Source organism: Leptodactylus fuscus, chromosome 3 (assembly GCF_031893055.1).
Source record: "Leptodactylus fuscus isolate aLepFus1 chromosome 3, aLepFus1.hap2, whole genome shotgun sequence".
In the NCBI taxonomy this organism is placed as follows: Eukaryota; Metazoa; Chordata; class Amphibia; order Anura; family Leptodactylidae; genus Leptodactylus; species Leptodactylus fuscus.
This window is the reverse complement of record NC_134267.1, coordinates 76,723,598-76,740,028: the sequence shown is the minus strand read 5'-3', so window position 1 is coordinate 76,740,028 and position 16,431 is coordinate 76,723,598. Positions and strand designations below refer to the sequence as shown.

General features: G+C 39.7%; 1 protein-coding gene across 1 annotated transcript; it reads right to left on the bottom strand.

Annotated features, from left to right (window-relative positions):
* Window positions 1–4,002: 4,002 nt before the first annotated feature.
* Window positions 4,003–8,446, bottom strand: LOC142197497 (actin, alpha cardiac muscle 2). The gene is made up of 7 exons (XM_075267798.1): window positions 8,287–8,446; window positions 6,865–7,005; window positions 6,256–6,580; window positions 5,604–5,765; window positions 4,915–5,106; window positions 4,648–4,829; window positions 4,003–4,405 (listed from the first exon to the last, which is right to left on the bottom strand). Exons 2-7 carry the CDS (start codon window positions 6,991–6,993, stop codon window positions 4,262–4,264), a joined length of 1,134 nt encoding a protein of 377 aa, XP_075123899.1. The 5' UTR covers window positions 6,994–7,005; window positions 8,287–8,446; the 3' UTR covers window positions 4,003–4,261.
* Window positions 8,447–16,431: the final 7,985 nt, after the last annotated feature.

Sequence of the window (16,431 nt, the reverse complement as noted above, 5' to 3'; positions counted from 1 at the left end):
AAAAAATCACTTTCAGGGATAAATTTTTAATAGGGATAGAATCCAATGGTTCAAAGGGAGGTTTAGTTAAAGCAGATAGAAATAGGTTCAAGTCCCAGGGAGGAACTCTGGACATAACAACAGGCCTACTTCTAGAGGCCGCCTTGATGAACTAATCACACAGGGATCATCAGCTAATTTAATGTTTTGCAGAGCACTAAGGGCCAAAACCTGGACTCTTAGGGAACCTTCACACGGAGTTTACGATCTAATGTGATTTCTAAGTAGTGACCGATTTTCAGCTTTTTAGAAGTGATAGAGTGATAATGAGATTTTGAGAAAAGTCTTTGGAGGCTAGTAATCTTTGCTCAAATTCTAGGTCGTCAAATGTAAGTGGCTGGTCTCCAGGTGGAGAATGGGGCCCTGACATTAAAGGTCCTGGCTGACTGGGAGAATCCAAGGTTCTGAAATTGACAGGATCCTCAGCCAGGCAAACCAGGCTCTCCTTAGCCAAAAATGGGCAAATAGAATGACCTTCTCTTTATCTTCCATAATCTTCCTCAGAACTGGTGAACTAAGAAAGAAGGAAATAAGGGAGAAAAAGTGTAAGCTAGATTGAAATACCACTTGTGGGACAGAACCTCCACCCCAATGGGGAATTCCTCTGGATGTAAAGAAAAAAAATCTCTCCACTTTCTTGTTTGACCACTGACAAAGAGATCTATTTCTGGGACCCCCCAATCTTTGGTGATCTCTAAAAAGATGTACTGGTTCCTACTCGCTCTGATTCAGATTGTGACGGCTCATGAAATCTGCTCTAAAATTGTCTTACCTCTTGAATGTGCAGAGCAGACAAGGAGAGATCCAAGGCTCTGACAGATGTAGAATCCAGGCCATTATTTTCATAAGGGAAGGGACCTTGTGGTCATATTGTTGGACATGATCCTGACAAGGCAATTCTGACCTACGGCTTTCAAGGTCTCTAGAACCGCTACTAGTTCCTTCTGATCTGAAGTGATGCCAGGCTGCCAGGATTTCCCATTGTAGGTCCCACCAGTGGCTCTGAATCCAAGGTACTGCTGGAATACAGGCTGTGAGTCCCCAGGACGAACATAGCTTTTCTTGCAGTGACACTGGTGGACTGGATCAGGGTTTTTTCTAGGGACAGACAACCCCTTCTATTTTCTCTGGAGGGAGAAAACATCTCTGAACCCTGGAATCTAGAAACTTTTTCTTTTGGGAGGGAGCTAAACTTGATTTCTCTAGATTCAACATCCAACCTAATTCTTCCAGAATGTTCAGTACTACACTGACCCTAAACATTCTATCCTGGATCTTGCCAAAATGAGTCATCTAGATAAGGAATAAACAGAATATCTTTCTCTCTTACATGTGCCCCTCATTTCTGCCATTATTTTGGTAAAGACTTTCGGGGCCATGGAGATTCCAAAGGGTAGGGCCTGATACTGGTAATGCTGAACAGTGCCCCCAACTCTACTGCCACTCGAAAGAACCTCTATTGACTTGGAAAAATTGGAACATAGTAATAATCGTCTTTCAGGTCTACTACCATCATCCAGCAATTGGGGGTTAACAGTCTCACTGCTGAGTGCACTGTTTTCATCAGTCTTGTAAGACAGAAACTGATTTAACCTCCTTAGATTTATTATGATTCTGAAGAAGGCATCGGGTTTCCTTACCAAGAACACATGGGAATAAAACCCTACTCTACCCTAAAACTCTACTCTTCCTGGGGAACTGGAATCAGTATCCCTTCTAAGATCAGGCTCTTTAATTCCAATTCCAGAGCCGATTGAGAGGTTAGGGAAATCTGAGTTCTGGTAATTTGAAAACTTGAAGGCGCAGGAGAAGAGAACTCCAACTTCAGGCCTACTCCCACCATATTCAGGATGCAAGGGCTTAATGAAATATTCTTCCAGGCAGAAAGGAATATTCTTAGTCTCCTGCCTACCCGGGGCCTGGAGTCATTGCCTATTGGGTCTTGGATCTTTATTACAGGGTAAGTTGCTAAATAAGAACCCCTTTTGTTTCTTATTGGTTTCAGTCCAGCTGTTATCTTTGAGGTTGATAAATTTCTGCCTACTGTATGCTCCAAAGAGACGAAAGGAACTCCTAGTACGACAAGAGGAAGGCACAGGAGAGCGTCTCTTTTTATCTGCTGCCTTAGCCAAGATGTCATCCACAGCTGGTCCAAACAAATATTCACTGTCACAGCGCAAATTACACAGCCGGGTCTTAGTCCTACATCACCTGTCCAACTCTTAAGCCATATAGCTCTTCGGGTAGAGTTGGTCATTGTAAGGGAGCGAGCTGACAGTGAGCAAGCTTACAGTGACCCTGTAAGAATGATAGGGACTCCTCAGAAATAGTTCTATCAATCCATGTTGGGCAGAGCTTTTTCTCATTGGAAGAAGAAAGCCTGGCTTTACATATGGCACATTCTTTACTCTTACATATCGCCAAGGCTTTCCTAATTCTTTCCTACAATAAAACAGAGCGAGCCAAGTAATCAATAAAAAAATAATAAAGGGTTGGCACACAGTCACTTACATCCCCTAGAATACCAAGGAAGGCGAAGGAGGACCTTCATCTTGCCCTCCTTCTTGGGGTCTTCCTCTTGCTGGTGGCAGCTGTGACTGTAGCTGCTCCTGCTCTTCTAAACTGTAGAGAAGTCTCCTCAATGTAGGGAGGGTCAGGAGCCTGCTCAGCAGCAGCTCCACCATCCCCAAACTGCATTATATGACCATTCAGCTATTAGGCCACGCCCCTTCCACCTCAATTCTGTCAATCACGCCCATTACATAAGAAGCCACACCCCCTTGCAATTAACAGCACCTCCAAGTGGGCCAAAATTTCTCCAGGTCAATTTGAGAGACTGATAAAACCAAACCAAAAGTTATTGTTGCTAAAGGTGATTCTACTATTGATTCATGGGGTGTACATTGTTTTTCACTCAAGGATCTTCCATTTTGGTTTCACTGCTGTTAAATAAATAATAAAAAGTAATCTGGAATCTGTTGTGTGTCATTATTCTCTCCTAATAATAATGGAGGAAATGCGTAGAGCGATAGGACCCCCCTCTAGTGTGGAACAAGGAAGGTGGATCATTGCCCCCTTGTTAGGTCTGGATAGCAGGATTTTTGGCATATTATTAGTTTTGTTCTCAAACCATGCCGCTAGGTGGCCAAGTGTGCACTGGCTCCTGTGGGATTTATATCTAGCCTGCTAGTACTCACGGAGGACCACACCCTTTATGTATCCCTGAATATACTTGTAGTTATAGTGTCTCCACTTTGGCACTTGTAGTGCCACACATGGGGTTTTAGTGTGAACAGTTACCTGTTAGGATTCAGGCATTCTGTAACAGAGGAGTCAAAGGAATATTATCCTCCTCTTTGTTCCACTGTTTATTTCCTATACTCACACATGTGGTTATAGTGTGAAGAGTTACCTGTCTCCACTTTGACACTTGTAGTGCCACACATGCGGTTATAGTGTGAACAGTTACATGTTAGGATTGTGGCATTCTGTAACAGAGGAGTTAAAGGAATATAATCCTCCTCTTTGTTCCACTGTTTATTTCCTTCACACTGTTTTCAATATCTTTCTTATTTTTCCCAGTTTTTTGATGGTGATTAGCTGAGTCTAGTGACTTCTGTTTTGTATCTCTCGGTTTTTTTCTGGGGTGTTATTTTATCTTTTTGTATACACCTGGGGTTTTAGTGTATATTGTTAAAATTAATTGTTTTATATTAGATATATTGTGCCATTCTGGATGTCAGTGAAGTGTGTCATTGTTCGTCTGAGGCTGTATTTACCCAATTTTAGGTTTTGTTTTTTTATACCCACATATGTAAAACCATAGATAGTGTAGTCAAGATAGTGTACTTTTTATTTTCTCATGACTGTTTGTATGCCAATGCTTACAAAATGTGAAACCCAATATTATTTATCGATCAAACAACATGAATATTAGATAAGAAAAAACCCGAAAAACTCATGTGGGACATGACTCATTTATTGTTCCTTGACATTTCTCTTTGCTTCCGTTAGTTCAATGTTTTTGAAGTTACAAAACATCTTAAAATAAATTACAATTTATGTACACTTTACAGATTTTTGAGTCACAATAAGTATGAGGAAAGAATGACAAATTGTCATTTGTAAAGTAAAATTGCTGTTGGAAGATTTTGTGCAGCCCATAGCAAAGAACATTGTCAACCTGAGACAGAGGATTATAACAAGGATCAAGTGAACATGTTTAAAAGCATTTGCGGTGGACAATGGATGGACCAGCTTCATCATATTCCTGTTTTGTGATCCACATCTGTTGGAAGGTGGACAGAGAAGCCAAGATGGAGCCACCGATCCAGACAGAGTACTTACGCTCAGGTGGGGCAATGATCTATAAGAGATAAAAGGACATTATAACTTAAGAGATGTATCCACACATTTACTGTATTCATTTATTCCTTTAAATTATTAATTCTATTAATAACAAGGGAAAAGTACACACTGTACAGGTATATAATAGGGATATCAGTCAGGAAAGAGATGTGGGTTATTTATCTAATGTTTTAAAATAAATAATATAATATTAGATATGTAATGGATGTTACATTTAGCAGTTATGAATATCAATATTACCTTGATTTTCATTGTGCTGGGAGCAAGAGCAGTGATTTCTTTCTGCATACGGTCAGCAATACCTGGGTACATGGTAGTACCACCAGACATGACATTGTTGGCATACAAGTCCTTCCTGATGTCAATATCACACTTCATGATGCTGTTATAAGTTGTCTCATGAATACCAGCAGACTCCATACCTAGAATGTTCATAATGTAAAAGTTAGCCATATCAGACACTAGTTGCTGTATGGAAAACCATGCAAAAATAAAAAGAGTACACACCAATAAAGGATGGCTGGAAGAGAGTCTCTGGGCAACGGAAACGTTCATTGCCAATGGTGATGACCTGCCCATCAGGCAATTCATAGCTCTTCTCCAGGGATGAGGATGAGGCAGCAGTGGCCATCTCATTTTCAAAGTCAAGAGCTACATAGCACAACTTTTCCTTGATGTCACGGACAATTTCACGTTCAGCTGTTATGGGTAATTTTGAAGTTAGTAAACTAGTAGGAAAATAGCATGAACAATTCAACATCTAGAGGCATATTACACAGTACATTGCAATACAGGTACAATATTCAGTAATGCCTCCTGAAGAAAGTCCTACAATAGAACTAATAGAATCTCCTGTGCAGATTACATGACTTATCAAAACAGGATTTTCTTGATGAGCAAAATAAAAAGAAGAAATGGGATTTTCAGCAAGTTTGTACTTTGTATTAGTATTACATTTATTTCTATACTGAATTGAATTAAAGTATAATTAGAAGTAAAATTCTAAGAAAAATCTATCTATCTATCTATCTATCTATCTATCTATCTATCTATCTATCTATCTATCTATCTATCTATCTATCTATCTATCTATCTATCTATCTATCTATCTATCTATCTATCTATCTATCTATCTATCTATCTATCTATCTATCTATCTATCTATCTATCTGAGAAGATTTCCAACTATTGCTTACCAGTGGTGACAAAAGAGTAGCCACGCTCTGTCAAGATCTTCATAAGGTAGTCAGTCAGGTCACGACCAGCCAAGTCAAGACGCATGATTGCATGTGGCAAGGCATAACCTTCATAAATTGGGACGTTGTGGGTTACACCATCACCAGAGTCCAGCACAATACCTGCAAAGAAATATCATTCAAATACTGTAGCTCATAATGCAGTCTAAAGTCTCACAATGTAAAAAGTAATGTAAATTTTTAAGAGTGGGTTGGAGTAATACTGGCACACTTTCCAAACAGTGTGCTAGTCTGTTCTCACATTCTATTGAATAATTTTTTGATAAATTTAAAACTACAGTGGGTGAAAAACTAGATACATGATTCTAATGCAACTCTGAACCCCTATCCAATTAAGACATGCTGGAAAAGTAAAATAAGGGCATTAAGGCCAAACACTACATATTTCATAACTAACATAAATTTAACAATATGTATGTTGTTTTTCCTTTATGTTTATTTTATTATGTTTATTTTATTTTATGTTTATTTTATGTTTATTTTATGTTTATTTTCCTGTATGTTGTTTTTCCTTTGCAAAAATTGCAATAGGTTTATTACTATTCATTATCTCATCAATTAAATGTCTTAGTGGGTGTACAAAGACTCTTACCAGTGGTACGGCCAGAGGCATACAGGGACAGCACTGCCTGGATTGCAACATACATAGCTGGGACGTTGAAGGTCTCAAACATGATTTGGGTCATCTTCTCACGGTTGGCTTTGGGGTTCAATGGAGCCTCAGTGAGCAGGGTGGGATGCTCCTCTGGGGCTACACGCAACTCATTGTAGAAGGTGTGATGCCAGATCTTCTCCATATCATCCCAGTTAGTAATGATACCATGTTCAATAGGGTATTTCAGGGTCAGGATACCTCTCTTGCTCTGGGCCTCATCACCTACATAGGAATCTTTTTGACCCATACCAACCATGACACCCTGAAAGGTACAAATGCAAAAATCATTAAATATAGCTTATTTAAAAAGTGTAAGTAAAGTGCAGTCTGCACAGAACTCTATGACAAGCAACTGCTATAACTAGTAATATTAAAAACAATATTTATTTTCTTCTCAAAAGTGAGTTGTGCTTGTCATTACTACTAATAAAAATATTATTATGAATATTATAATATAGTAATAGTACTATATATATAGAATTTAGTAAATAATATATTAGACTATTATATTAAAATATTTTTCCTTTCAAGCATTTTTATGCATACCTGGTGGCGGGGACGACCAACAATAGATGGAAATACTGCTCTTGGGGCATCGTCTCCAGCGAATCCAGCTTTCACAAGCCCGGAGCCGTTGTCGCACACAAGTGCGGTAGTCTCTTCATCGTCACACATGATGGTAGCTTTCTTAAAGAGTACATAAAAAACACAACTTCAATATGAAAGGTTGCTCGTGATGTCATATATGCTAAACTATACGCTGCACTATAAAAGCTCATGATACATACATATATTAATAATATTTCAAACTATCATCGCTACTCTTTCCTGGCATCAGTAAAAATCCCTTACACCCCTCACCACTATACATAAATATATATATATATATATATATATATATATATATATATATATATATATATTATGTGATTTAGTAAAAACTGTAGATATTCTTTTTAAAGGCCATCATATGTAGAATAGTCTCTTCATATATTGTCTCCATATTCTACCCAAAAGCTAGTTTTCTGAAATGATAGCAAATCTGGTATACACAGTGCAAGCAAATGCTACATCAAGCAGTTCTAAAGCTGCTCATGAACACACTTCCATTACACGGTTGTGTATAACATTGAAGGATGTGTGAATATTCATTTTAGTTACTTCTGTTGTATGTTACTTGTATATGCTTTGAGTATGTTAAAAGTATTTAAAAATATAACCATTAGGGTGCTAGTAATATAATGCTAAGTGGAGCTTCTATTTCTTTTTTAGTCTGTTTTATGATTTACCGGTAAATATTCCGCCCAAATTCCCCCACTCAGAATAATGCGACAAAAAACCCCCCACTAAAACAAACTGAAGGTAATTCTAGTCTGGGTTAGGCGCAATCCATCAGAGTTGATATATCGAGTTCCTTCAGCTTAGAATTCCTAGACAGTAAAAGACAACTTGTGTCCGCGCAGACTAATCGGAATTTCACCTGTTGCAGTTGGAAATGACACGTCAAAGCTCATGTAACTAAACTTACAGTAAAGTGATATAGGAAGGGTCACATGCACCAGATTTCTGTGAACCCGAATTGGGCTGTTTCTGATACATGTGTGCGGTTTTCCGCAAGCCCCATTTCAAAGTTGAAAAAAATTCTCCAAACAAGTTTGTGTAAATTCTCCCCAGGATGGCGCCCCCTGTCTTCCAGCCCGATATACTATTCTATACTATATACTAGGCAGCGATTCCAGTCAGGTTTCCCAGTTGCTGAGCACTCAGTAGGGCTGATAAACCTGCTGCTTGGACTATCTATCTGTTATGGCTGCTGTAGCCATTGTAGTGTATGTCTATGTGTCTGCACTCCCTTCTTATCCCATGGCTAGAATCATCCCTCTTGTGACTAGTGACTCTTGCAGTTCCCTCAGCAGGTCACACGACCACCCCCGCCCCTCCGCGGATCAGTCGCACCGTCCATCTCACCTTGGGCTCCGGTCTTTCTCAGGCAGTGCAGGGGGATGCTATGGCTAGCTCTCCAGCTCGCTCAGGCTGCAGTCCCGTCTAAAGCGTATTTATATATAACCCATGCACCCTTCTCAGCCCACTCTTCCACTCCGTGATCTCTCCCCTTCTGTCTAGCCATATTAGGCTTCTGGGCAACGACCTTGCCCCCCTTGGGCTTCCAGACTGGCCGCAGGGTGCCCATACATGGCCAGTCTGGCCGGGCACCAGGTAAAAGGAGGCTGGAGCCGTAAAAGGATTCACTTGGGAACAGTGTAGTGCCCAGTCCTGCTGCCAGCAACACGGCTGCGAGAGCAGAGGAAGAGGCGGACACATGGCATGTAAAGCATGACCTGATAATCCCCCTTCAGCAGCACATCAGGGAGTGGGGCCGAGACAAAGATTTAGGGGGGACAACTGTGTAGGTGGCCTGTAAAGTGTTAGTCACTGGCAGCACACAGGCGGGGGGAAGTTACCTGAGTGCACCCCATTGTATACAGGACGAAGGGGAGAACATAACTGACATCACCAATGTCTATGACAGAAATAGTTGGTGACAAGCCTTGGGTTAAAGCTAAAAGATTCACCTTTTTAGAATTTGGAGGAGGCAATGGCCGGGTTCACACCTATGCTGTATATACTATCTTCTGTTCTCTTATAGGAACTAAACAATGACAATAATGGCAGACCCCATTGTCTATAAAGGGTTCTGTCAGGTGTCTGTCATGGCGTACATTGTATTACCAGAAAGAGACTGCACAGCCTCTGCAGAGATCTCTGTCAATCTAGGAAAGCCCTTGACAGATTGCGGCAAAAGTGGGAGTGGCCTTTTCAAGGGGTGTGGCCTTTATAAAAGCGCACAGCTAAATACATTCTGATTTACATAACAATTCTAGATCCCAGCTAATAAATAATTGTCATTTTTACGTAGGCAATTTATGGATCACTATTAGAGATGGGCGAACCTCTCAAGATTAGTTTTGGGTTCCTGATTATTGATTTCATCTGACAGATCAGGATTGTACAGCGGTTAAACTATGGACAGAATTACCAATACTGTCTGTGTGTAACCATGGACTAGGCCAATTTAATTTGCTCAGTTTCTTCCCCCAAAATAATGTGCCATAGTTTTTGTGCACTGTAGCACAATGTCACATCTTCCCAACAAGCCCCACCAACCTGTAGTGCACGGTGTAAAAAATATGTAAAATAGTTAATAAATGGAAACTGCACCAAAATTTGGGAGTTTCAATAGTAAATCCGTGCCCCTCCAGTTCTCCTCAGGTGTGTTTATGACCCTATTCCTTAAACTCAATTGTCTTGGCAAATGCTGTTGGGGTTGGTCACATTTTAAATTGCGATGGGTTAACTAAAGTCTTGTGGACCCCGGTGCAATCTTTTGTCTGGGGTCTCCTACCTCATCCCTACAGTGAATTCTTAATAGTGAAGGTTATAACCTTAGTGTGGTTAGAGTAATCTGTGAGTCTCATTGTCTTATGGGCCAGATGGAAGCGACCATCGCAATACTGATATCAGTGCTTATGGGCGCCGATGCGACTGTACCCTCTGCACCCCCTCAAGTTACACCCCTGTTAAACTAACGTGCACTTATATCCACAGTTTTATTCAGTGGTTTTCCATTCAAACACTTTGCATCTATTTTGTCATCCCTATTTCCTCATAGATAAACACTGTTGGGAACAGGGCCCTCACTCCTATTATTTGAATTTTTGGTTAGTAAAATTGTTTTTTCATGATTCATATATACTGATGACCTATGTTTAGGACAGGTCATCAATATGTAATCGGTGAGAATTTGACACTTTGGATCCCTACAGATCAGCTTGTTGAAAAGGCCACACCATTTGGGTAAGCACTGCAGCTTTGTCCCTCAATATCAAGTATTGATACATACTTCAAACATTGGATAGGGACTGTATTTAGTATCACTTGAATGGGACTGAGCTGCTGCTGTACCATATACCCAAGGAACATCACATCATTGACACAGGGAAGTGACTACAGAGCTGGTAAGCACTGCTGCCTGTTCAAACAGCTGGGGGTCCCATATCAATAGGTAGGTCTCAGAAACCCCCTTTATGATCCTTTTACATGGACCAACGTACAGGCATTGGCTGACAACTAATGTTCCTTTACTCTTATAATGTTCATCCACATGCAGTTTGTATTTGTTGGCAGCACATAGTCCTGTTTACACTAGTGGGGGCAGGACTGGAAAAAAAACTCTGGACGTACTGATTTTATATATTTGCTCCTAATGTAGTGATACGGATGTTGGATGTTTTGCTGTGGGATTGGCCAGGTAAAAGTAGGTAAAAGGCTGTATCTTACTCCAAGACAAGGTTGGTTCAGGTAGGGACTGAGCACCTTGATCTAGGATTGCAAAATAGCGTCCTTTTGAAATTATTTTATTACTGTATATGAAACTATAGGTAATGAGTAGAGATGAGCAAGTAGTATTCGATCGAATACCTCGCCGCCATAGGAATGCGTGTAAGCGACTGAACACCAAGGGGTTAAGCGCATCAAGGTATTCGATCGAATACTACTCGCTCATCTCTAGTAGTGAGGAGCCCATATATATATATATATATATATATATATATATATATATATATATATATATATATATATATTAGTAGGAGTCAATGCCAATGTATGCTTCTAGTCTATAAAGAACCATTGGTGAAGAGCACTAGTGTAAACCTTGGCTAATAGCCTGCCATTTTCATTTGATCATCTAGGAGGCTAAAAGGTCACACAAGCCATAGAACGTGAGTTATGTGCACCACTGCAATGATTCACATCAGTAAGTAACACTATATTTTACACTTTGCAGCTTCTGCCTTTCCCTTATTTTTTTTGTAGTTATTTTTTGTGAACACATTAAGGGGGAGAGGTGCAATGGCATGTCTGTGGTCTCAATAGCTTACGGATTTACAGTAGAGAATCCAGACATTCCCAGACTAGTGAGCAGAGTTGTATACTTTTCCTGCATGATTGACATTTATATGATGATGAGTAAACCATATTAACTGAGATAGTATCTTGATAACTTTTCACTACTTTATCTCTTTTGCCACTCTTGCACCTTTTACATAATATTATTATAGTATATAATAAAGGAAATGTTATTTACAATGATGATACCATTTTTTTTCTGAGGATAAGGATATATACTGTATTAGGATGAGAATGAGGATATATACTGTATGAGGATGAGAATGAGGATATATACTGTATGAGGATGAGAATATATACTGTATTTTCAACTACTTAATTTAAGAAAATAGTCTTTTATTTTCTGAACATGCTAGCAGTGTGCATTTAGATAAATCTATAAGGTACTTTTAATGGGGCTCTATCAGCAAAATTATGCTGTATGAGCCCCACATATGCCTGAATAGCTTTTAAAAAGGCTATTCAGGCACCGCTAATCTTATTTTAACCCGCCCTTTTAAAATAATACCCTAAAAACAAATATGCAAATGATACCCATGCACGGTGGGCAGTCATGCACTGTCCGACGTCATCTTGCTGTCACGCCTTCCTCTTCTTTCTTCTTCCAGTGACGCCCTTCTGTCCTTCCACGCCTTGATCTTCTGTTCTTCCAGAATGAAGAGGTTTGCGAGCGTACTGCGCATGCGTAGTTCTAAGGGGAACTTAGAACTACCACAAAAATGGCCCCGGAGCGTGCACAGTAGCGGAGGGAGCACTACTGCGCACGCGCGGGATTTGAAACAAACCCGCCGGAAGAACAGAAGATCAAGACGGGGAAGAGCCAGGACAGGAAGGCGTCGCTGGAAGAAGAAAGAAGAAGAAAGCATGATAGCAAGATTACGTTGGACAGTGCACGACCACCCACCGTGCACGGTAAGTATAATTTGCATATTCGTCTTTAGGCTATTATTTTAAAAGGGGGGGGGGGGGATAAGATTAGCAGTGCCTGACTAGCCTTTTGAGGCATATGTGGGGCTCATACAGCATAATTTTGCTGATAGAGCCCCTTTAAAGGGATTTTCCCATCTCCCTCTCTCAGCAGTTTGCCTTCTGCCTTTCCTTCTTATTTCCTGTATTCTTCCACAAGCTGGTTGGGAGGCTTTGACTGTTTGATGAACAGGACACTGAAGTATCTCACTAAATCTAGACCTTGCCTTTACCATGAGAGATTATTTATCATATAGAAAAAAGGAGTATGCAAACAACCTTATATTCACATAATAGTGTATATTTCAAGAGAAATTGATTAAATAGCAGGGTCACTCACATGGTGCAGGAGTGGGATCCTGGAAAGAGTTGCATGGATAGTCTCCACTGGCTGAGACAAACAATATGAAGAAAGGAAGCAAAAAAATCCCTGAAACGCGTAGACTAGCGCCACCAACTGCTGCACTTGGATCCGTCATTTATTTTATTTGGAGTATATCTCCCTCTAATAAACATGAAGTTTTAACTTAACCCACTCTGGACCCCGAAGTGCTGAATTCTTTTCTTCCTTTCTTCAGATTATTTATCATGTTGACTATGTAGGACCTCACTAGATATAGAGATTACCTTTACCATGAGAGCTAATTTATTATGATTACTAGAAATCTAATATAAATGCAGATCAAATATGCACAGTGAATGTATATTACATTACACAGGTATGGAGAGGGAAAAAAACTTACAGGCTGCAGATGGATGGATTTGCAGTAAACTCAGTGTTATTTTTGTGTTTACATAGAGAGATGGCAATGTCTGAGTTCTTATCAGCAAACTACAATTAGGTGAACTGATTGTCCTAACGACAGAGCTGCAACTAACAGCAAGAGAACTCAGCCCACCCAGAGAGCAGTGAGTCATCGTCAGACCTGTGGGGACCAAGGAAACGATGTGTAGACAATGTATTTAAGAAAACTCTTTACATAAAATAGCAGAACAAATAGGATCCTTGAGATGGGAATACCCCTTTAAGAGTGCAGGTATGTGATGTTGAATGTTGGAAGTTAATTTAGTTACTCCAAGCTTTTGCTTATGAGAATAAATGCCACTAAAATGCTATATATATTTTTTGATGTTTGGCATTAATGCAGCATTAGGGAGCCTTCACATGGAATTACGCTCCACTCATTCTGAACGTAAAACTCGTTCAGAATGAGCGCATAAAAACCAGATCCCATTGATTTCTATGGGTGCCGACATACATGCGCTACCCATTGAAATCAATAGGAGGCTTTTTTACCTATTGCTTTCAATGTGATACGCGCATATGCCGGCACCCATAGAAATCAATGGGATCCGTTTTTTACGTGCTCATTCTGAACGAGTTTTACGTTCAGAATGAGCGGAGAGTAACTCCGTGTGAAGGCTCCCTTAGAGCAAGATTGGCGATGTAAAAAAAAGAATTGGTTTCACATACATGTCTGAGTACTAGGACTCAGTAGTCTTTTCCAGTAAAACATACTCTCTCATCATCTCCTTTCTAGCACTTGACTGATCTATAATGAGACAAATGATCAGTCATACATGACAGGGCTCTTGTAAAAGTTGGAGAATGACATCAGTGTGAACACACTGTAGAGTAAACTTCCAGTACTATTTTACAAGATAGTTGCTAATTTATACCTGCAATACTCTTTATGATTTGTTCTGTTTTGTTGTTTTTAGATGAAAAAGATTACATTTGTAATATACAGGAAATATATAGGAAGGTATTTACAATCAAGAAACATTTATTCTTTAAACTAAAAAAAATGTCAGACAAAGCAGGAGAACAGATAAAGCAGTTCTGTGTATCGTTAGGCTAATTCCAGGGATCACTGATAGAGGAGATCGAGTTCTACTTTTCCTTGACTTCATCTTACTATAAAGCACAGTTCTGAAAGGAAAGCATGAATGTTAAATATAGAGTATGATAAATCTGCAAACTGGGGCTAGTTGCCAGTTCAAATTGGACCGAACCCATCAGCCTCATGGCGTTTAATCTACTTATTTATAGATATACTAAAAAACTTTTTTTTCTTCTTGCATCCCTAAAATATTTCATACTTACTATGGTCAGAGAAAACTCTATTGGTATTTCAGTCTCAGTATTCTGTTGATAGGAATATACTGCAGGAGGGAAGAAGCCAAATTTCCTTGAACTCAAGACCCCAAATCAACGCAGTTCAGGCCCATGACTTCATGCAGTCTTCATATATTTTAACTTTCTGGATTTTATTTATTCAGATTAGTTGCTGAGACATACAGTTATATAGTTGTGTTTTTTAAAGAATGTGCACTAAAATGATCTGACCTCAGTGGATCCATTGGTTTTACGCAACTTAAATTGATTACTTTGCATGCAAATGTTTTTTGTTTTTTTACTGCAACATGTACATTGATTTCTGCAAACCCAATCAGATGTATAGTTGTGAGGAAAAAGTACATACTCTTTATCCCCGTAAGGATGTAGGGTAGTTTGGACTTATTTCATGTTTTCCTTCTTCATAATTCAGAACTTGGTTATTTTTTGGTTGATATAGCTATTTGAGGTTTATGCTATACGAGATGTTGTTCTTTTATTTAGCACCATCTTGAGTACATATAGTGTTTTGATTAATTTTTATCAATATATATCCAAGTGAAAAGCTCACAATAATGTCATTATTTGCACTTTGTTCCTTTGGTGTTCACTCTGTATTATAAATGACATGGCAACTTTGTCCAGCAGGTCATTACGATTATGATGATGCCATATCTATAATGGTTTTATAATGTTTTACCACTTTTACTAATAAAACATAATTTTTTTAAAAATGAACAATTTTCTGGGGGCCGCCAATACTCTAATAACTACAACTATTTTACTGTTTAGTCTTCGGAGATATGAAAGGGCTCTTTATTTGCAGGGCAAGTTGTAGTTTATGTTGGTGCCAATTTTCAGTATGTATCATTTTTTTATCACTTTTTATTGCAATTTTTGGGTAAAGCAAGGTGACCAAAATACACAAATTTGTGCATTGCAGTATATTTCCCCGATGTTCTGATACCTTCCAGCACGATCCAGTCCTGCCAGTCCATTGTTGTCTTATGGTGGACGTTCATGTCGCATGTGTCCACCTAAGTGAAAGGAAAGGAATCCAAGACGTCACAGCCAGCAAGGAGTTTCACTTCTACAAGACACTGGAGCAGCAAGACCAAACCGTGTGAGAGAATACCAGAGCACCGAAGACCGGTGAGTATGATATATATATTTTTTTTTTTTGCAAAGACAACCTCTATAACCCCTTGTGAAAATGAAAACTTTACAAAATGGTGTAACTTTTGGAGGGTCTCCATTGTATTGGTACTCTATGGGCTCTGCAAATGAGACATGGCAACTGAAAACTAGTCAGGAAAATCTGCTTTTCAAAAATGTTGTTCCTTCCCTTCTACGTGCTGCCATGTGCTCAAATATCAGTTTATACCCACATGTGGGGTATTTATTGCATAAAAATCTGAGATGCATTTTCTCATTTAACCCCTGATCATGGGCATTATCACCAGGTCTTTGCTGTATAATACAGGAGCTGAGCAGCTGCCATATTTAAATGAAAGGGGTTAAAGAGGACATTTCACAACCTCCAACACTACCAGAGCTATCATCCTGATGAACCAAATGGTGGACACATTCACCCCCCCACATTATTCATGTCCATAGTTGCTAATAAGGCATTTCACAGGGGAGTTGGGGGTTCATCTTTTGAACTTTCAGCTGTATCAGTCTGGGCAAAGATATACAGGGATCAGTGGCGTAACTACCACGGTAGCAGTGGTAGCAGCTGCCACATGGCCCGACACCTTAGGGGGCCCGGGCCCCCTCACTAGTTAATATGCCAAAAAAATAAATAAACAATAAATTTTACTTTTTGAGGCCCGAGGCGACCTGAGATGTCGGGTTCGGGGCGGTGGAGAGTCTCAGCGGGCGTCCTGACAGTGGGGGAGGGGCGGAGACTTCCTGCAGGAAGAAGATAGAGCTGGGGGATGGAGTGAGCAGCGCTGAGCACTTATGGAGAGTGAGCGCAGACTGGGGTGAGTTTAACTCAGGGGTGGGCAATTAATTTTCCCATAGGGCCACATGAGAAATTGTAACTGTTCTAGAGG

Coding starts and splice junctions, on each gene's coding strand:
- LOC142197497 (XM_075267798.1), bottom strand. CDS start 6,993: ATGTGTGACGATGAAGAGACTACCGCACTTGTGTGCGACAACGGCTCC. Junction 6,581..6,864: donor TTGGTCGTCCCCGCCACCAG/GTATGCATAAAA, acceptor TGTACCTTTCAG/GGTGTCATGGTTGGTATGGG. Junction 5,107..5,603: donor CTACTCTTTTGTCACCACTG/GTAAGCAATAGT, acceptor TACCCATAACAG/CTGAACGTGAAATTGTCCGT.